The sequence below is a fragment of the Heptranchias perlo genome, chromosome 1 (assembly GCF_035084215.1).
Source record: "Heptranchias perlo isolate sHepPer1 chromosome 1, sHepPer1.hap1, whole genome shotgun sequence".
NCBI lineage: Eukaryota > Metazoa > Chordata > Chondrichthyes > Hexanchiformes > Hexanchidae > Heptranchias > Heptranchias perlo.
In genome coordinates this window covers 180085997-180108478 of record NC_090325.1, presented here as the reverse complement: position 1 = coordinate 180108478, position 22482 = coordinate 180085997, and the positions used below count along the sequence as shown (strand labels likewise).

General features: G+C 42.4%; 1 protein-coding gene across 2 annotated transcripts in view; it reads left to right on the top strand.

Moving 5' to 3' along the window:
- Window positions 1-22482, top strand: part of kiaa0232 (KIAA0232 ortholog) — a 122002-nt gene that overhangs the window by 51975 nt on the left and 47545 nt on the right. For both annotated transcript variants that reach the window (XM_067994323.1, XM_067994322.1), the window contains exons 2-3: window positions 5113-5614; window positions 11621-11758. In XM_067994323.1, coding sequence (XP_067850424.1) covers window positions 5384-5614; window positions 11621-11758 — 369 coding nt within the window. In that variant the 5' untranslated portion in view covers window positions 5113-5383. The remainder of the gene's footprint in view (window positions 1-5112; window positions 5615-11620; window positions 11759-22482) is intronic.

The following is a 22482-nucleotide window of genomic DNA, read 5'->3' as shown; positions in this document are numbered from 1 at the left end:
CTCTTGTGATGAAGTTGGGGTGTAGTTTTTACTTTCCCAGAAGTGGAGGGTGATAGTGGATGGGCTTGGAGTAGGAAAGGGGATACTAGAAGAGGGGAGGTGTGGACGAGCTCCTTAGCCGCTCTCTGAATCCCAACTCCACTTCTGCTAAACGTTATTTGTGCACCCTCCAATCTGCTACATATTGCCTACTGTCTTCCTTTGCATTCCAGGTTGACTGACGATCTTTGGTAGTTTTTGTTACTCCTTGCTACTCAGTGGGGTTTTGGAGCATTTACAGTTTCTCGCTGTCCGTTTCATTTTGTCATTCATTCCAATAACATGACCTTCAGCTTACTTTACAAACCAGCCACGGATGATTTTTTCAAATTTCAAATAAAAATTAACGAGCTGCTCCTATATTAAGACTGTCCTGCTCCTGCAAAGTGCATGTCAGACTAGCAACTGATTAGCTTAAGTATTATACTCGTAAAGCAGCAACAAGTCACAAACAGGTGAGGAACCTGGTAAGCAGGTATAAAGCTACCAATTTTATAAATTATAGCCAGCAAACAGGCATTAGTAAAACAACTAGTAAGGAGAAAGAGAACCAAAAAAAATCACTTCAATTTTTTTTTAAATTCAGGTGCCAACTTACTTGGTCAGGAACTTGAGAACATAAATTACAAAAAAAATAAGGTTTCTAACATTAAAAAATACATCATTTAGAACAAAATCATTGAGTGTACCCACGCAGTTGTGTTTTCTACATTTGAAATCTCTCCAATAACATTTTCCTATGGAGGTTTGTTCCTCTTTCAGTCACCTGGGGCTTAAGTTCTGCTTCTTGCCACATGGGGCTCAACTAAAGAGCGAAGTACAACTCCCAGATTGCACCAGTGTCACACTGCCTGACAACTCCTGGAATGTAGCTTCAACTTGCCTTATTTCTGAATCCAATGAATATCATTATATTTTGCAGTGGGAATGGGCAAACGTAACACACGATTTTTTTTAAATGACTGACAGGACGGCTACCCAGTCTAAGAACATGCAAGGAATTGGTGTTTGAAAAATATCTAATGTCACTAAAACTCAGGGAAGCCATTATTGGGGCAGGTGAATACTTTGGAGGTAGCTGTAAATTACATTTTTTTGTACAAAAACAAAACTGAGTAAAGCATGAACTTTTGAGCTAGCTTTGGCAAGATAAACTATATAACTAATTACATAAAGAGCTTACAATATATAATCCAACAAAAACTTGCTTTTATATAGCACCTTTAACATAGAAAAACATCCTAAGGCACTTCACAGAGAACGCTGAGACAGAGGAGGAGATATTAGGAGGGGTGACCAAAAGCTTGGTGAGAGGTAGGTTTTAAGGAGGGCTTTAAAGGAGGAGAAGGATTTAGGGAGGGGAATCTAGAATGTGGGCCCTAGACATTTGAAGGCACGGCCATCAGTGATGGGACGAAGGGAAGAGGGATATGCAAGAGCCCAGAGACATAAATGCACAATTTGGTGGGGTGTAGAGCTGAAGGAGGTTATAGAGATAAGGTGAGGCAAGACTATGAAGGGGTTTAGACAATGTGGATGAGAATTTTAAATTTGAGACTGTGGGAGTCAGGTGTCAGCAAGGACAGTGGTGATGAGTTATTGGGACTTGATGCAGGATAGGATATGGGCAGAGCTTTGGATGTGCTGAAGGAGGGTGGAGAATGGGAGGCCGGCTAGGAAAGCATTGGAATAACCACATCTGGAGGTGACAAAGGCATGGATGAGAGTTTCAGCAGCAAATAGGCTGAGGCATGGGCAGAAGCAGGTAATGTTACAGTTTTAGGTGCTCTTTATGATGGAGAGTATATGGGGTTGGAAACTTTGCTAGGCATCGAATAGGATGCTGCAATTAACAGTCTGGTTCAGCCTGAGACAGTGGCCATATGGGGGATGAAATTAGTGTTATGGGTATGAGGTTTGTGGCAGGGGCCGAAGATGATGGCATCAGCCTTCCAAATTTTTAACCGGAGGAAATTGTGGCTCATCCAGGACTGGATGTTGGACAAGCAGTCTGCTAACATAGAGGAGGTGGACAGCTTGAGACAGATGGTGGAAAGGTAGAATTGAGTATGATCAGTGAACATGTGAGAGCTGACTCCCTGTCTGTGCATGATGTCACCAAGGGCAGCGTGTGGATGACGGAGAAGAGGGAGCCAAGGACAGTTCCTTCCGGCACTCCAGAGGTAATGATTTGGGAGTGGGAAGAGAAGGTATTACCGGAGATGCTCTGACTACGAATAGATAGGTAAAAATGGAACCTAGTGAGGGCAATCTCACTGAGCTAGACAATGGAGGAGAAACGTTGTGGGAAAATGGTGTGGTCAACCATGTCAAAGGTTGACCACACCATCTTCCCACAAAAAGTTTTCGACATCGTTCACCTGAGGAAGGAGGAAGCCTCCGAAAGCTTGTGAATTTAAAATAAAATTGCTGGACTATAACTTGGTGTTGTAAAATTGTTTACAAATGTCAAAGGCTGCAGAGAAGTCGAGAAAGACATGGAGGAGGGATAATGCACCACTGTCACAGTCACAGAGGATGTCATTTGCAACTTTAGTTGGGGCCATTTCAATCCTGTGGCAAGGATGGAAACCTGATATGAGAGCTAAAGCACAAACTTGCAACTTTGTTGCTCTCGCCAGCCTCTGTGCCTGGTCTCAGCCCTCAAAATGGCTCCACCTAGTTTAGCTGTTCTCTGTTGCCAGATAACGTGAAACCAGCTGTGCTTTGTCTCTGCTTCAACTTGGGCCTTGTGCTTCACTCTAACTCCTTTTTGCCCAACTACTCTGCTCCATGGACGCATGTGGCATTCTCCACCTGAATTCTGCTCTTGGACCATGGCCCAAACACGAGTTCTATTCATAATTTTAAAAATTGGAAGACATTTATGCAACTACTTATTTTCAAAAAGTGATTACATAACTGTTGGAAAATATGTTTTTCTCCACCCAGATAACTGGCTCAATTTCACCTCATTAGATAAACTGATTTAGACTACTTTTAAGTGGATGGTGGTATTGGATTGTTTGTACGAATTAGCCACTAATATTTTCTGACTTTGAAATTGGCAGACTCTTGGGGCATGGTTTTAGCTCGGAGCCGGGAACACAGGTAGATATTCGTGTTGGGAACCTGGAAGTCAAGTGAGTGCGTTGCATTCTGAAGGTAAGTATTTATGCTTCCAGGTTCCCCACACGCCAGGCAGCTAGATGGCTGCCTGTTAGGAGGGAAGGAGCCGCAAATCAAAGAGGGAGGGAGAGAGAGATTGTGGGCCGTGGAATAAATCATGGGGGGTGGGGGCATATGAACGACATTGAGTGGGCCTTGCAGAAGATCGGGAGGTGGTCCACCATCGGGGAGGGGGGTTGGCCGATTGCAGGGGTCCTGTTGCGCCACTTCTGCTCATCCAGGCCCACAAGCAGTGCAATAAAGGCACTCGCCTCATGGATCTGGCCCTTCTTGCCTGCTTTCACCTGACGTGAAGCAGAAGCGATGGGAAACCCGAACATGTACAGTTAAATGTGTTTTACACTTTTAATGCACAAAAAATTAAGTGCCTCACAGTGAGGTACTTTGCCCCTTTCAAGTATCGACCTGCTGGCTTTAAGTGGGAACGGGACTTCCGGGTTTCTGTTGTGCGCGTTGGAGCCGGGATGTGGTGCCGCTGAAGATTTCAACTATTTTTACTACCCACCCATTCTTAGGAGTTAAAATTACCCCCTTGGCGTCTATTGAAAGTGAGTTCCCAGAAGGTTTTTATTGAAATCAGCAAAGTTCACATGCTTTTTGGTTTCTGCCACATTGTAGGTTGCATTACGTGGTACTTGCAAATACAAAGTACATCTCATCACCATTAAGTACCGAGGGTTGACAAGGCGAGTACTTTTCCTTGATGGATAGGGTACTTGGCTTAGATAAGGAGGGTGATTGGAAGATAGCACAGTTTGGATAGTGTGTGACCACTTGGTGTGCTGATGTAGGCAGTAGGAGCTGGGGTCTCCCTATCAAATAATGGCTGCAACAGAAGGGCCATTGGTTCAGCCCGCACATGTCAAATGTTCTAGTGTCCAGTCGCAGAAAGTGGTTAAACATGGGATGGGTTGGCTGTCTTTTTAGGGAAGGTCTGACATTTCTCTACAAGGGAAAGTTTACACACTTTTATAAAGTAAAACAGTTGACGTCATCTCAACAGCCCAAGAACTAGTCATATTCTTCCCTGATAAGTTGGAAAAATGCATATCTTCATTTTTGGAATTAAATGTTATAACTCTGCAATTGTTGTTTTTAGAATATAGCTCATTTGTCAGAGTGATGAAATAAACCACTGCTGTACCTAGTGCACTTTACCTTGGTACACTTTAAAAAGAAATATCTAATGCTATATCGCAAAACAGTGATGTTAGATTGCTACTAGAACAATGATATAGGAGATGGGTTGCAATAGTTTGTAAAAAATCAAATTGCATTTGACATTGTAAATCATTGCCTGTTGTACCCATGAATTGTAAATCTATAATGTTAATAATTTGTGAGACCTACTGCCATAAATTATTTATTTTCGATGTTCTATCAGTTACCTAGCTTGTGCTTTTTCTATACACATGTACTGAAACTGTCTTAACTAATTTTGCATAGAGTTGTCGCACCTAGCAGAGAGAGTTATCATCTAGTAATCTGAATTCAGATCCCAGTGGTGATGGATTGTGTGAATATTTGAACCATGCTGCAGTGAATGGGATAAACAAAAAGCAACCAAATTGAGCATAATATGTTTCAATCCTTTTCTACTAAAAGCAGCAAAAATATATGAATTCTACTTGAAAAGGATGGAAATTCTTGAAAACTTCAAGGTGCCAATCTCTTAACATTGATTAGATCCGGGTACCTATGGTTTTGGTTTGTCTGTGTCAGAATAGCATAACCTAAGAGTAGATCAGCTAAAGTTTAGATCAGTTTTGCTGACTTGTAGATAGTGCATTGTCAGATTGCATCATCATCGTTTCTACATTATTAGTCGTCCAGATTTTGGGATTTTTAAAAGTAACGCTTGCAAACCCTTATTGTATTTTTCAGGCTCTACCACAAGTAGTCCTATTGTAACAACACCATGAAAGGCATCTGAAAGTTTGCAAACACAGGCGAGTGTTTTGCTAGTTGAGATCGTAATTCGGCGTCTGTCATGCCAATAGAGTGAAACTTCCATCTATTGACTATTTGCAACCAGTATAAATGGTAGTCCAAGCAGTTGATCTTCCATTACACCTGGAGTGAGCACCTCCAGCTAATTATTCAATACCAGTCAGGAAAATGCTGCAAGATTTAAGAATGCCTACGACTTAGCTTCATGCATCCAACCTGTGCAGTTGTTGTGGAAGGCCCACCATCTGAGGGATCCCCAAGCTCTTGCCAAGGCCCCACATCTGCTCCTGAAATGTCTCTCCTTCAAGCTTTGGGTCCAGTGCAGACCTGGCTAGGACAAGAGTTGGAGAAATGTGGGATTGATGCCATGATCTACACTCGATATGTCCTCAGTCTTCTGCTTCATGACAGTTATGACTACGACTTGCAGGAACAGGTACGCAGAGCAATTTTATCTATAAATACGAAATGTTCAGCATTGAATTATAACTTTTATCTTAGGATTGCAAGGGAGTTGTTTAGAGCTCCCTTGGTCATGAAATAAAAGAAAGCTTCCATGATTTAACATTCTGTTTTCTATACTATGGTATTGTTACATTTGTTTAATAAAATTGAAGTTGTTTTCTAAACTAAATATTTTTCACAGGTTTATTTTTCCTGTGACATCTCTATGACAAAAATGAAGCAATTTGCCTGTGTTAGTTTATGGATTGGTTTCTTTATTGCTGGCCACAGTACGCACAGGGTTAACGTTGGTTTCTGTTGGCTGTTTCTACTATGTCAGGAAACACTTACTCACACAAAAGGTAGCGGAAATCTGGAATTCTCTCTCCCAAAAAGCCATTAAGGCTAGATCAGTTGAAAATTTCAAAACTGAGATCGATAGATTTTTGTTGGGCAAGGGTTTTAAGGGTAATGGAATCAAGGCGGATAGGTAGAGTTAAGATACAGATGAGCCATGATCTAATTGAATGGCCTACTCCTCTTCCTATGTTCCTACGGTCTAGGAATATACCTTATAATCTGGCAGGCCAAAGGCATTAATGTATGTCTGAATTTTGTTTCCTGTTAAACAAATGGGATTTCAATATGGTAATCTTGATCGAATGCAGAGTTATCGGTAGTACTTTGACAAATAGTATCCTTGATAGTTAGCTCAATAATGTGTTTATTACCAGCCATTGCAGGTAATTCAAAATTCTTTGCAGAGATCAATCAATCAGACCATTCCATTCAATTCCAAACATCTTGGGGTCATGGTTTTCAGTGACAGCTCTGGGATGAAGACAAGGGTCAGGCAGGGAGATGCGCAGGGCCAATTATTATTTGTAGTCCCTTTTGAAGGGCAGCTCTGTGGCCTCGAGCTTCCAAATATGGGCTTTAAGAGTCCATAAGAAAGAGAGATTTTGTTCTATGGGTAATGTTTTTGCATTTAAAAAATGAGTGACCATGTTTCAAGGTTCAGTTTTATGTTGAAGGATAACTCTTATTTTGACATATCAAGGATAACAAAATTTATAGTGTACTGTTTATATTGAATACTGTTTATTTACCCCTTCTATGGGAAATAAATTGTCTGGTTTATAGCTTGATCCTCAGTCTAACAGAGTGTATATTCAACCCGACTACTGAAGATAGGAGAATCATGTTTTAGCACATGGCACAATCCAATAAGCCAAAATATAGCGGCATGAGTTCTCTATTTGACCCCTGGATCTCGCCATTTGTTTACCAAATATTGAGCAGGTAAAGACGGATTTGTATGGGGTGTGAGATCCACCTACAGAAGTGATCAAAGATGCTGAACCCAAATCGAACATCTAATGCAAAACTCAAAAGCTTAAATGTCTCCATGATGATTGGGTTTCAATTTTACAGTAAAGAAACAATATTTTGTGAGAAAATATATTTCTTTCCCCCAGGCCATGCACATTCAAGGTGGGTTGCCTGCTTCCAGTTTTGCACCAGTGATGGTCTGAGCTCACCACTGACAAGAGGTGGCTCATGTCGGTAGCTTTATTACTCTGAAACAGTTGAAGTATAAATATAACACACAAGTACAGATGAGTGAGGCCATTTGGCCCATCTAGCTCATTCCTCCATTGAAACCTGCAGTTTCCCCCCCACCCTCCTACTCCCAGCCAACTGTCCAGCTGTTTCTGGAATGATATGTGTTTTTGTCTTCACTAACCTATTCAAGATCATTCCAGGTATTGATCACTCTTTGCATGAAGAAATGTCCCGAAGTTGCCTTTCATTAGTTTGTATCAACAGTAATGGTTTAACTTGAAATACTGCTCTGAATTAACCTTGTCTATCCCACTTAGTATATCTCCTGTACAATCCCTTCTTATTTGCCCCTCTTTGTTGACGAGTCTTTTCTGAGAACTCAGTTCTCTGACGTTAAGGATCAAAATCATGGTCCTTTCCTGCACCACTTCCAGGGCTTCAATGTTTCCCTTGTGCTTCTGTCACCAGAAATGGATGCAGTACTGAAGGGTGGGGCCAGACCAGAGCACGATGTAGCTTCAGCATGGTGCCCTCAGATTTGCATTCAACTGATGTGCTTTGTTGATTGCTACTTTGCAATGATTGGACAGGGTAAATGTTGAGTCTGTTATCACTCTCACTACCTTTCAGCCCTTTCCTTAGCCAGTTTGACCTCGTTCATTGAGAAAAAATGTCCCCCATGTTTTCTTTTTCTCTTCCATTGCACCTTGCATTTATCTGCATTGAATTCCATTTGCCATAGTTCTGTCCACTTGAAAATTTTGTCTCGGTCCTTCTGTAGTTCCTTGGTTGCTTCACCAGACTCTCTTGCCCTCCTAACTTCATATGATCTGCAAATGTGACCAATTGGTGTTGTAATTCTGAGTCCAATTCATTTATATAAATTAGAACCAGCGGAGAGGCCAAAGCATGGATCCCTGGGGCAATCCACTCTGTACATCTCCGTGGCCCAACATTACTCTCCTAATGACATTTCTTTCGGTTGCAGTCTCCTTGTGTTATTTCAAAGTCATTTTTTTTTTGGCAGAGAAAATTCGAATTATCCAGTAATTCAAATTAAGCAACTTAAGTAAAATAACACTTACCTTTTCTGTGCTCAAAAAATTCAAATTAACGGATAATTTGAATTGTGACTTTGAATTAAAAGGAGTGAAGTGCAATTCCTTATCCAGTTTCAGTTTTTACTCAGGATGCTCACTGCCTTAAATCTATGTAGCAGCTTTTCATGCAGGACCTTTATCAAAGGCTTTCTGGAAGTCCAGGTACACTACGTAATAGGGTTTTCCAACATCCATTTGAGAAACCACTTCCTCAAAATATTTAGGGCCTCCATCATGACACACTTGTAGGTTGCATCCCTAACTCAAGTTAACACCTCAGTTGTATACCATCTGACCCTTGAGATCATAAAAGTGATGATATATTAAAGTCATAAAATTTAGTAATGGAATATCCTATGATGGATGGCATGCTGCTAGTTGCCTTCTCTAGTGAATGCTTCCCAGAAGTAATTATTTAATAACAATAACAACAACAGCTTGCATTTTATATAGTGCCTTTAATGTAGGAAAAAAAAATCCCAGTTTTTCTCAGAGGTGCAAGGAAAAAATGGATGGCAAGGCAAAAAAAAGGATATATATTAGGAGGGGTGACCAAAAGCTTGGTCAAAGAGGTGGGTTTTTGATTGATTGTGGTTTCAACCCCATTTGCACCATTAATGGATCTCAATTCTTCTTTGATAACCCTCTTATGCTAGAAGAATTTCTTTAATGTTGTGTTTAATCCTACAGCTATGTTAATTTTTAGTTCCCTGTTTACCTTTCTCAATACAGACTTTGTAGAATTTGTTTTTTCACTTATTTCACTTTGTATGCTGTTCTCAATCTATTTAGGATCATGTTTGTTTAATCATTACTGGTCCTGAGTATTAATTGCCCTATGTTGTCAATGGAAGATATTTACTTTGTTCTAAATCAAGCGTTTTTAAGGGAGTAAATTGTCCACTCATTCCTTTTGAAGTTGCCTTTTAAAAGTTGTATATCTACATATTGGTTTGTGTTAATGCCAAATCTTACCAAATATAGTCATGTTGTAGTCGCTATCACTAACTGAAGGCACTACTTCTGTTCCCTGTACCCTATCACGGTCACTTGTCATTATCAACTCAAAATGTGAGTTGCCTCTTGTGGCATCCTTAACCCACCGGCACAGAAAGTAGTCGTATGTTGCATTTACTAGCTCAGATTCTAGACCACTTGGGTGTTCCCAGTTGAAATTTTGTTGGTTAAAATTCCTCATTACTGTGAACTTTGTAGTTGCACTTGGCAGAGGACACAGATTCAAGACAGTTGGCAAAAGAACCAGAGGGGAGATGAGAATTTTTTAACGCAGCATGCTGTTATGATCTGGAATGCACTTCCATGGAATGGTGGTGGAAGCCGATTCAATAATAACTTTCAAAAGGGAATTGCTTATATATTTTTGAAAAGGAAACATTTGCAAGTCTATGGGGGAAGAGCAGGGAAGTGGGACTAATTGGATAGCTCTTTCAAAAGAGCTGCCACAGGCACGATGGGCCAAATGGCCTCCTGTGCTGTATGAATCTATGATTCATGAGCAATCCTAGTTTGGTTTTAAAATTTTTAGTTCATGCATCTTCTAAACTGAACAAATCATGACAAATACTGGAAAAAGTGAAGGTTAATGAAGTATATATTTGTTTAATTAAAATATTTAAATGATGCAGTAAAATACATTTGATCTGTGTAAGTTCTTTATTTACAGCCACTGTTCCAGATGGTGGCTGTGTATACACCTTAGCCTACGATTTACCAGATCTATTGAATTTAATTTCACAGCATGGTAGGATTTGAACTCCTGCCCTCTGGGTTGCTAGTGAAGTACCATATTCATTATATTGCAGTACCCGAATGCTTCAGATTAAAAATTACAACTTGTTCAAGGTACAATTCCTTTAGTTCCTGTGTTGGCTGTGGATTTCAATCCCAGAGCATCCTTTTAATCACTCTATTGATCACATTTTTCCAGTCCTTAGCCTGGCTATTGCTTCACACAGAAGTAAATGTATCTATTACTGGAGGATGGAAAAACTAACTTGTGCAGATTGGCCTTCTTGAATCCTATCTCTTATTAACGATTGGGCGAACATTGATGGGGGAAACAAAATCAATGACCCAAACCATGCCATTTTTTCTTACAGTTTTTGTAACTTGTAACTTAATTCCTCCATTACATTACTATCTTTTAATCATTCATAATTATCCATTCTGTAAATTGTATGGTCTTCGAAATCTTGTAAAGTGGTGGCACCGTAATATCTAAAAGTATTCAGCCAATGCTGTTTCAGTATTGCTGATGTTACTTATCGTGTAATTTGAATCCCATGATTAAATAGGAAACACGGGAAATATTAGGAACCCGTCATTTGGGCCAACAACTGTCCCTTTTTGATCTCAACCAAAGTTTTTTTTTATGAAAGCCAAGTATCCTTAACGAAAAAAAAATACAAAAGAAAAAATTTAACAGCCAAAACTAAAAATGATGTAATTGACCTATGCATTTAGTTACTGAGATTAACTATTAGGTAATTACATAGTGCATAAATATGCATTAAGACACTTTACTCTGGCTTTATTGTTTGTTTTACCAGCATTCAATGGGTCTAAACTAAGACTAAAAATTAAATAGAATTTTGTTAATAGAAACTAAAATAAAATTTAACATTTCTATAAACCTAAAATGAAAACCACATTTTGACAGCCAGAGCTAATTATAGAAACATTTAAAAAAAAATTCTGTGTAAACATGAAACTAAAACTATGATCTCAAACTCACCTTCTAACCATGTTGCTTTATCCTCTGCAATCTTATACACCAGGCTTAATTAGCAACTTGGTACCAGTACGCTATGAGATAAATGACACTTGTGCCAATATGCCTCAATGTTATTATAATACTCATAAATCATTACCAATATTAGTTACAATGACAAACCTGTAATAATTAGTGCTTCATCTCAGCTCAAATATATTGGTCACAATATAAAATCTCTAAATTGTACTGGTGGGTGTTTTTCACAGTTCAAATAGTCACAATACAATAACTTCAGGTGCCCACCATTGTGCTTCATTAAAATCTTTTATGACAACACTGCCCTCTTTTTCAGACATGCATCTTCTTGTCTTTTAAGCCCATTTGTACAATCTGCTTCAGTAGCTTCCCTGATAACTTACATGTGGTATTATGCAACCCCAATTGTGCAACACATAATCCTGTCCATATTTAGTAGCTTTTGTTAACGGCTAAAGTTTTTAAAATTTTATTAAATCCAATATTCATTAAGCTGCATTTTGAATTGTGATATGGTAGGTTTTCTGTATACTAATAGTCCCACTCCAATTTTATGAAACAGGAAAATGACATCTTCTTGGGCTGGGAGAAAGGAACCACCAAGAAATGGGGAAAAGGAAAAAAAAAGTGTTCAGATCTGAGTCTTGAGGAAATGAAGAAACAGGCTGCTGTTCAATGTCTGCGCTCTGCCTCTGATGAAGTAAGTAGCATTGCAAATCTGAATTAAGCTTATGAAAATTGTGTGTGAGAAACTACTAATTGGGGTTCCATCCTTGTGTGCTTTTTTCACACTGCTTGTAAATTTCTATAAGAACATAAGTTTATTGTTGTTAAGTTCACGCCAGCACAGCTGGAACTATAACCTCATTTTTTTTATTTGTTCATGGGATGTGGGCGTCGCATTTATTACCCACCTCTAATTGCCGTTGAGAAGGTGATGGTGAGCCACCTTCTTGAACCACTGCAGTACATGTGGTGAAGGTTCTCCCACAATGCTGTTAGGTAGGGAGTTCCAGGATTTTGATCCAGCGACGATGAAGTAACGGCGATATATTTCCAAGTCAGGATGGTGTGTGACTTGGAGGGGAACGTGCAGTTGGTGGTGTTCTCATGTGCCTGCTGCCCTTGTCCTTCTAGGTGGTAGAGTTCGCGGGTTTGTGAGGTGCTGTCGAAGAAACTTTGGCGAGTTGCTGCAGTGCATCCTGCAGATGGTACACACTGCAACCACGGTGCGCCGGTGGTGAAGGGAGTGAATGTTTAGGGTGGTGGATGGGGTGGCAATCAAGCAGGCTGCTTTGCCTGGATGGTGTCGAGCTTCTTGTGTCGTTGGAACTGCACTCATCCAGGCAAGTGGAGAGTATTCCATCACACTCCTGACTTGTGCCTTGTAGATGGTGGAAAGGCTTTGGGGAGTCAGGAGCTGAGTCACTCGCTGCAGAATACCCAGCCTCTAACTTGCTCTTGTAGCCACAGTATTTATGTGGCTGGTCCATTTAAGTTTCTGGTCAATGGTGACCCCCAGGATGTTGATGGTGGGGGATTCGGCAATGGTAACACCGTTGAATATCATGGGGAGATGATTTGATGTATGTTTTTTGTCTCTATCTTTTGCTACCCTAACCTGAAGCAGTATCTAATTTTTTCTTCTTTTGTTCTCTGGTAATGCTGGAGGGGGTCACTTCCTTGGGTACTAAGAGTCAACTACAGGAGTCAGGTTGGAAGACATCAATAATCCAGTTAGGTCTTTATGACAATCTAACAGCTAGCCCACAAATTACCAGATTTATTGAGTTCATTTTCGCACCTCGCAATGATGGGATGCCTGTCTGGATTGCCAGTCCAGTTCTATAACTCCTTGTATATTTGCTATGCTTTTTACTACTTATTGAGCAATCTTGCAAAAAGCTTTCATTCTACTGCTATAAATTTTACTTCATGACTTTTACTATTTCTGAAATGAGTTTGATGTAGATATTGTTCATCTTATACCTTATTAAGCTCTTGAGGCGACTGATAGAAAACATGTTAATTCGGTGTAATATTGCGGAAATTAGTGTAATACGTGAACGTTCATAAACATATGAAGTTTCTAGAATGAGTTTGGTGTTGCCATTGCCATACTTGTTTGAATAACTGGATAGTTGTATTGCGGTTCTTGGTTGTTTTCTGCTTTTCAGTTTTATAATCTGTGATGATACAAACATAAATTATATTGAAGCTTTATTGAACATTTAAAAAGCAGGGTTCTGATGCATGGTTTTGTTTGAAATTTTCTGTGTTCTTTTAATATTGAGCACTCTGGTAATTTTCATTACATCACCTGTGGCAAACCACAAGGGTAAGCAAGCTTAGGTGGCAAACAGGAAGAAGCATGAAAGTGAGATTTGTGCGGAATGGAAAGATCATTTGAGCAATGTCCCCATGTCGTGATCCCACCAATGTTGATTTTTTGTTTGACTGGTTGCTTAACAGGGACATGTGCCCCAATATTATTGGTGGGGTGGGGGGGCGATTGGGCGCGTGGCAAACCTGAATGAACCAAACTTACTGTTTCCGACGTGATCGCACGTTGATTGATAGTGGTTAATCTCCTCTCCAGGTTATGCGGCCAGCAGCTAGCCTGATTGACAGGCTGGCTGCCATCAGGAGCCGCAACGCGAAGTGTGGGGGGGGTGGTGCGGGCAAGAGAGAGAGCCAGATGTCATCCGGCCCTGGACTGGAAGACCATGGGAGGGGGGTGGCATCGGGAGGGTGAAGACGGGGACGTTGGAGCGGGGGACATCGGAGCAGGTTTCAAAGGTAGGTGCATTTAGTGTTTTCACTTCATTGCATGTTTTTTTATTTAATTTATTTAGTTTCTTTCTCCCTGATCCAGCCCTTCACGCATGGTTTCACCAGGCGTGAATCAGAAGCGGTGGGCAAGCCCCCCAGGTAAGTTTAAAAAATCTTTCTAATCACTTCATCTGTCACAGGTAAAATGCCTTAAGTACCTCAATGAGGTACATTTGGCACTTTAACTGTCATTCCACCGGCTTTAATTGCCAGCAGGACTTCCGGTTTTGGGTCGCCCGTGCGCACACAGGTGGGTCCCTGGGAAACTCGGAAGCTAGCGGGTTGGAGCCGGCTTCCGAACTCGAACGGGATTTGCGCGATTTTTGGAACCCCCAACGCACCTGCATTTGCCTCCTAAAATCACCCCATGTTGTTTTCATAATAGCAGCGGTTCACGAACCATTATGTTCCAGTAGATGTGATCATCTCCGTCTATACTTGTCTTTTATTGTGATTGTAACCAGGAATTATGCAGAGCCCTTTTTTTACAAAAGGAGTTAATTAACAAAGCATTAACTGCTTTTGCTTGGAATCCTGATACACGTATCCACTGTTAGGTGGGGGAAAATCTTTTTTTCATTTGATCTCAAGTCTAGATTTAATGTGATTTTTAATGGTGTTCTTTTATCCTGTACTTCTATGCCCACAGTCCAAACTAATTAGCCTGCGTACATCGGTAGGGCTCATTCGTCTTTTGGCCCCCTCCAGCACAAAATGGCGCTCTCAAGAAGTGCTGGCTGGGAAATCGTGGGTCCGCAGTGCTTGATTTTTCCATCCATTAATTAAAATAAATGGAAAATTTGACACTGTCAGCATTTTCCCAGCCAGCATTCCCTGCAGGCGCTAGGGATGCCCAACCTTGGAATTACCACTTCTATTGCTTCTAAATGTTTTAAGGGCTCTGTTTTCCTATTTTCTCCAATGAAAACATCTTTGTAGCTTTTCTCCAAACCCCTCTTTTTGAAAGTTGTAATGCCCAAAATTGCATGCTGTATTTCAAATGTGGCCTCACTGATTGGTCTGTACAAGGTTGGAACAACTTATAAAATGCCTGAAAAATGCATTCTGACACTTAATTAGCCTTGTTGTTAATGGTTTCAGGTTGACTGGATGTTTTCAGTGAATAGCCAGCCAATAATACATGCTTGGATCCTTTCCTTTTGCTGATGAATACCTCTATACTTCTATGTTTCTGTTCCGAAATGCACTACCATACCTTTATCGACATAAAAATCCACCTGCTTAATTAGTCTCAATAACTTTGAATTCACCATGCTTCCTTACACTCGTCTGGCAAGACTACTGATGCTGCACGTGTGGTGGTTCTTCAGCTAATCAACAACTTGCACTTATATAGCACCTTTAACAATAAATCGTCCCACTCATTTTCCCCTCCTCTCTTGCTCTTCCCATCTCTTGTTAATCCTTAAATAATCTATGTCTTTCTTAATTCTGCCCATGAGCAATGCTACAACAGGTCCACAAAACACTAAGAAGAATACCTTGCAATAAAAACAAAATTTGACTTGGTGATTGTAAATCAGTGGCCTGATGATATACTGTACATAACATAAAGTCCCAATTGTTATAGAACAGTGTATCCTTCAACTCACAGTGATCCATGACATGGGCAATCTGCTGGTTTTATTATTAAAATGATTGTCCTATGTCCACTATGTGTTTTTATTGCTGGTAGCTGAACTGCGCATGTGAATAATCAAAACTATATTCTTAAATCAGTTGAAAATATGTTGCAGTGCACAGAGTTCACCAAAGTGCTTAAAGTATATGGTTTATTGAAATCAGAATGGCGTTATCCTTTTAACACCTTAGCTTTGCATAAATAAAAATGCCCCTTCTCCATGGAACATGTTCTGGACTATGATACAAAACCACATCCAACAACAGCTTCATGGGGCCCGATTTTACCAGGCCTGCGGGTTTCCGGCGGGTTGGGTTTCGGGAGCGTGGTCAACACGCTCGGTGAAATTAGTGGGTTGCCCGCGCGATCGTAGCAGGCAAACCACTAATTGGAGCCACTTACCTGCTCTTCCGGGCTCCGCGCTGCTGGTCTGCGCGTCGGGCGGGCTGCGCATGCGCAGTACGATCTGTCAGCTGGAGGCTGTCTAGTTAAAGGGGCAGTCCTCCACTGACAGATGCTGCAACCAATAGAACACATTACAGCATGGAGCAGCCCAGGGGGAAGGCTGCTCCCAGTTTAATGATGCCTCACCCCAGGTATCATCAGATGGGGTGAGGAGGAGGGGGAGGACAGAGCTCTTCCACCCGGCGGGCTGGAGGAAGCGGCCTGCCTCTGCCACCAAGAAGGCCTGGCTCGAGGTGGCAGAGGAGGTCACCTGCACCACCAACATATCGCCCACCTGCATACAGTGCAGGAGGCGCTCCAATGACCGCAGTAGGTCAGCCACAGTGAGAACACGTAGTCTTTCCCCTACACACCGTCTGCCACAACACTGCCCCCACCCCACATCTCCTTCGGCACCGCCAACACCACTCTGTCACATCACCCCTCATACCCACTCAAACCCCATCCTCATCTTACCTGCACCTACTCACCTCGCGAGTACTCACCCCGCCACTAACACGCAACCCAATCCTCATATAATCTCATGGCTCTATCCCATACACACCCTCTCGTGCATCTCCCTCACGGCCAGCCTCACTCAACTTGCCACCACCTGTGCTGCAGCCACAGGGCATGCATCACATATGTGCAGTAGGCAGCGTAAGGCAAACGTGTCGTGAGCATGAAGGGGATGCACAAGGGTGTTTGAGGGTTTGTCATGGGTGTTACCTATATTGAATTTCAGAACAACTCACATCACACATTATATTGGCACCACCATAGCCATGTCTCCGCGAATCCTGTCTGTTTTGTGCAATAATGCCCGCTCCTGGGTATCACTATGAGGACCCACCACTGATGCCACCCATTGTGTCACTGCAGAGTAGGTGCAGGTATATTTGCAGGACTCTTCTGCGCAGACGATTGAGAGACATCGGCGGTGTACCCGGCTGCACCCTGGAAGGATGCGGAGGAGAAGTTGTGGAGGGCAGTGGTGACTTTGGCAGCGACAGGTAAGCAGATGGTGCTGGGGCCAGCCAGGAGCAGCTCGGCATGAAAGAGGCTGCAGATGTCCACGATTACATGTCGAGTGAATCTGCGCCTCCGTGTGCACTGCTGCTCTGAGAGGTCCGGGGAGCTGCGCCTCGGTCTGTGGACCCTGTGGCGAGGGTAGTGCCCTCTGCGACGCGTCTCTCTCTGCGGTAGCCCTCCCTCCTGCTGTACAGGTGGATGTGTCACAGCACTCTGTTGTGGAGCTCCACGTGTCAGAGGTGGATGGCGAGGCTGGTGATGCTGTTCGCCCTCCGAGGGGGTCATGACTGCAGCTACGACGGCCCCCATCCGCAATATGTACATCTGAGGGGGTCCGCAAGGTAGGCACATGTCTCCGGACCCCGGGGTGAGTGTGCAGGTTGGTGACTTTGACCGTCAGGAGGGGGGTGGTGGAGGCCACACTTCGTCCCAAGTGACAGAGCGGCCTCCTGCAATGGGTGAGGGTTCCCCCCCCCCCCCCCGACCTGTCAAATGGACCTTTGCAGCTGCCACAGGCTGACAGCTGCAACACGTCCAGTTCAACTCGGACTGTTTCCCCCAGTGTGTGAAACAGTCCCATGTTTCTCCAAAATCACACACAGTCCCTTAATCAGGTCAGTTAATGACCTGAACAAGCAAAATAAATACACTCAAGTGGCATCCCGCTGGCTTTAATTGCCTGCGGGATTCCCACCAGCGGGGGCTACGCACGCACCCCCGCACGTCATCGGGGAACCCGGAAGTGGGCGGGATCGCGGTGCGATCCGGTCACGTGCCTGGATATCGGGATTTTCGGGCCCCCCCCCGCTGGAAATGCACACGAAACCCGCCGGTAAAATCGAGCCCATGATCTCTGTTACATTAATGTGAAAATTCACATCAAATGACTTATTTTCCTCCTCCCCTTTAGCAGCTGATATTTCTAAGTGAACAAAAAGAACATGTATCTATATAGCACCTTTCACATCTTTAGGACGTCCCAAAGAGCTTCACAGCCAATGAAGCACTTTTGAAATGTAGTCACTGTTGTAAGGAAACGCGGCAGCCAGTTTGCATACAGCAAGCTCCCACAAACAGCAATGAGGAAAATGACCAGATAATCTGTTTTACTAGTGTTAGTTAATGAATAAATGTTGGCCAGGACTCTGACACAACTCCTCTGGTCGAATAGTGCCATAGGATCTTTTAGGCCCATCTAATAGAGCAGACGGACTGCAGCAGTTCAAGGTGGTGGCTCATCACCACCTTCTCAAGGGCATTTAGGGATGGGCAATAAATATTGGCATTGCCAGCAACGCCCACATCCCATGAACGAATTTTTTTTAAAAAGACGACCTCGATTCAGCGTCTCATATAAAAGTTGACGCCTCCAACAGTGTAGCACTGACTCAATACTCCGCTTAAGTGTCAGCCTAGATCAGGTGTTCCCAACTGGGAAGGGGGTGACACAGATATCAGGGGGATGCGAGGAGCACAGGCTGGACGAGATGAGAGGCATCGATGCAACCACGCATAACCACAGGAGGTGCATCAAAAATTTAATTTATTTAAATTTAAAAGAAACAGAGCAAATTTAAGTTTAAATTCAAAGAAAAAGTACTAACAGATGCAGTCTCGCAGCGTGTGATCTTCGCATAGCATGGGATGCTTGAATTTCTGATAATTTCTAGAAGCAGAAATTGGACCAATCAAAGCTGCTTCTGGTGTATAATAACTGGTTACCGTGCACCAGAAGCAACTCTGATAGGTCAAACCTCCATTTAAAGAAATCGGGGGAATTTAAAGCTGAGATTTCCCGATGTGAGGCTACATCGATTTTCTTTAAATGTAAACTTAAATTTGCTCAGTTTCTTTAAAATTTCAAGGAATTCAAACTTTTGATTGCCATTCTATCATAGCAAGTCAGGAAGGTGGTGATGAGGCTGCATGGCTGGTAGCTGCAGGCATCCAGTATTATAGTTTGCTACCAGTCCAGATAATCCTTGCCTGAATTGATATCAGCACTGATCTGCCCTTTCAAATTGAAGTGTTTTATATATATCTCAGCGTCCCCTAGCTCTCGTGCTATATAGCTGACGTAACTGTGATGTTCGATTAATTGCAAAGGAATGGAGCATTTTTTTAAACCTAAAGTTGCCGAGCAATAGAAAATAGAAAATACGATCCTTCATACGTGGACTTAGGATTTACATTCACTGGTTCTGACAAAAATCGTCGTCTGCAATGTACTGAAGTTCTTGCTCAGGATGTCAATTAGAAACCAAACATCCTGCCCGCGGAGATAAATCACGAGATTTTTTTCAAACAAAAGCTCTTTCAACGGAAAGGATAAATGCAGTTAACCAAAGAAGTTCGAAGGCTATCTTGTAAAGATTTGGCAATAATCTTCGAACTCGGGGAGGAATGCTGCATGTTTTTGACCGACTCTGAATCAACACCTCACCATCATTTCCTCAGCCAGTGCTTCCAGGTTTTTCAGGACTATTTGGCCAGCATAATTGACAGGCTGAATGATATCAACCTTTTGTTTTGCAAGGTAAGAACTGGTAACAAGGTAACAGTTTCATCATACATGAAAAAGTACAGAACTTTGCCAAAACCTTTCGCAGTGAAGTAGCTATGTGTTGCAAGACATTGTAAGTTCCCAACATTGTCGTCTGTTATTATGGACAGTAAAATGTCGGTCCTATAAGTTAAAGATGTAATTGTGGAGCATTTGTCTCAGCTTTGCATAAAATTCAACAAATACTTTCCTGGAAGGGAGGCAAATGAATTGTAGGATTTTGCTTGGGTTTGAAATCTATTTTCAGAGGACTTCATAGCAAAGGCCAAGATTGCTGTGAGTTTAATATAATCTGATCAATAGTGCTGGTGACTTCGTTTTCGGAGGCAATTTTGAAGTCGTGCTCTTGATCAGTTCTGGCTTTCAATTCAAAAAAAGTTCCCTAAGTTGTCCGAGAGATGTTGAAATACATCCACTTTGCCTCAGCTTAACTGTGTGAAGTGGGATTTTCTTCACTTAATTACATCAAAAACAAGTATAAAAGCAGCTTGAATGTTGAGACTGATTTGCATTTGAAACTCTCGAAAATCAAACCAAGATTCCCCAAATTGTGTGCTAGAAAACAGGCTCATCCTACTCACTTAGATAAGGGTGAGCCATCAAGTGTTCTTTTATGTTTGTTTATTCAGTTGTGTAGTTCTGGCACTGTGTTATTTATGTTGCTTTCTGCCTTAAGCAATATTTTATATTAGCCAAGAAAATAAAATCTACTTGTTCCATGCAAAATATGAGAGCTTCATCCCTGCTTCCCCTGTATACACTCACCAATGTTTTGTTCCCTCTCCCACCACGTGCAGTATTTTGGGTCCTTGCCCCTTCCCAGCGAGCAAGGCAAGAAGTCGATCCACCCTACCCCTCTCACCCGCACTGATCAGAAAAATTGCTGCTGGCCCGCTGTTAACACCCTCCTCCATGGAACAAAAGCACAGCCTTGGTGCACTCTAATACCATCCTCCCCACTGAGCAGGGAAATCATCCCTGACCCATTGCCCCCTCCTCCAGAAAGCATTTAAATCGGTCCTAGTAAACTGTTCCCTTCTCCAGCACCAATCATCCAAACATTCTCCACCCACTCCTCCTCAGGAGGATCCTCGTCCCCCTCCTAATTCATCCCCCTCTCCTCCCTGTCCCCTCTTCTATCTCCCCCATTCACCTCATTCTCCACCCTATCCTGTCCACCACCTCCACTTCAGACAGTGCTGCACACCCTCAGTACTGCACTGAAATGTTAGCCTGAATTATGAGCTTAAGTCTGTGAAGTGGGGCTTGAAACCATGACCTTCTAACTCAGGCAAGAGTGCTACCACTGAGCTAAGGCTGACACTTCAAGCTGACAGGTATTAAAAAGAGACTAGAGTTTGCAGTCGAATGCAGGTTTTTCAACATTTTTGCCATCTTGGTGTGCTCAGGCAGCTTGGGTGCCACATATAAAGTTTAAATCGGGGTTCCTGTCAAGTTGTTGAGACTAATAAATCTTGCTGTCTTGATATAGGACTTCTAATACCAATTAGACATCCGTGCTTAAAAAAAAATACCCGTTTTCAGTTGTCCTGGCTCACAAGATTCTAACAGCATAGAACAACAAATAGAAAAGCTAAGCGCAAATAATAGAGTTGCCTGGGCTTCACAAAACTATTTCTAGGGCTCAAAGCAAAATTTTAGGCCACCCCCCCCCACAAACAAGATTTCAACCTCTTCCCCCACTAGCTAAATTTCCTCTTTCAATCCACCCACTGGTTGCCAATTGCTTTCCCAACCAACCCCCACCTTTGCTGCATATGGCCCCCTAATACTATTCTTTCCCCACTTAAGTTCCCCTTTTACACTATCCCCCAATCTTATTTCCCATCCACAGCCACAATTGGCTATATTTCTCCTCTCCAGATGGCTGGTTGTTCCATCCCTCATTCCTCCTACACCTGCTGACTGGAATTCCCTTACTTTCTCTCCTTCCTTTCCCAGTGTTTCGTATGACAGTAATCTAGAATCATAGAAGTTTACAACATGGAAGCAGGCCCTTCGGCCCAACATGTCCATGTCGCCCAGTTTATACCACTAAGCTAGTCCCAATTGCCTGCACTTGGCCCATATCCCTCTATACCCATCTTACCCATGTAACTGTCCAAATGCTTTTTAAAAGACAAAATTGTACCCGCCTCTACTACTGCCTCTGGCAGCTCGTTCCAGACACTCACCACCCTTTGAGTGAAAAAATTGCCCGTCTGGACCCTTTTGTATCTCTCCCCTCTCACTTTAAATCTATGCCCCCTCGTTATAGACTCCCCTACCTTTGGGAAAAGATTTTGACTATCTACCTTATCTATGCCCCTCATTATTTTATAGACTTCTATAAGATCACCCCTAAACCTCCTACTCTCCAGGGAAAAAAGTCTCAGTCTATCCAACCTCTCCCTATAAGTCAAACCATCAAGTCCCGGTAGCATCCTAGTAAATCTTTTCTGCACTCTTTCTAGTTTCATAATATCCTTTCTATAATAGGGTGACCAGAACTGTACACAGTATTCCAAGTGTGGCCTTACTAATGTCTTGTACAACTTCAACAAGACATCCCAACTCCTGTATTCAATGTTCTGACCAATGAAACCAAGCATGCTGAATGCCTTCTTCACCACCCTATCCACCTGTGACTCCACTTTCAAGGAGCTATGAACCTGTACTCCTAGATCTCTTTGTTCTATAACTCTCCCCTACCATTAACGGAGTCGGTCCTGGCCCGATTCGATCTCCCAAAATGCATCACCTCACATTTATCTAAATTAAACTCCATCTGCCATTCATCGGCCCACTGGTCCAATTTATCAAGATCCCGTTGCAATCCTAGATAACCTTCTTCACTGTCCACAATGCCACCAATCTTGGTGTCATCTGCAAACTTACTAACCATGCCTCC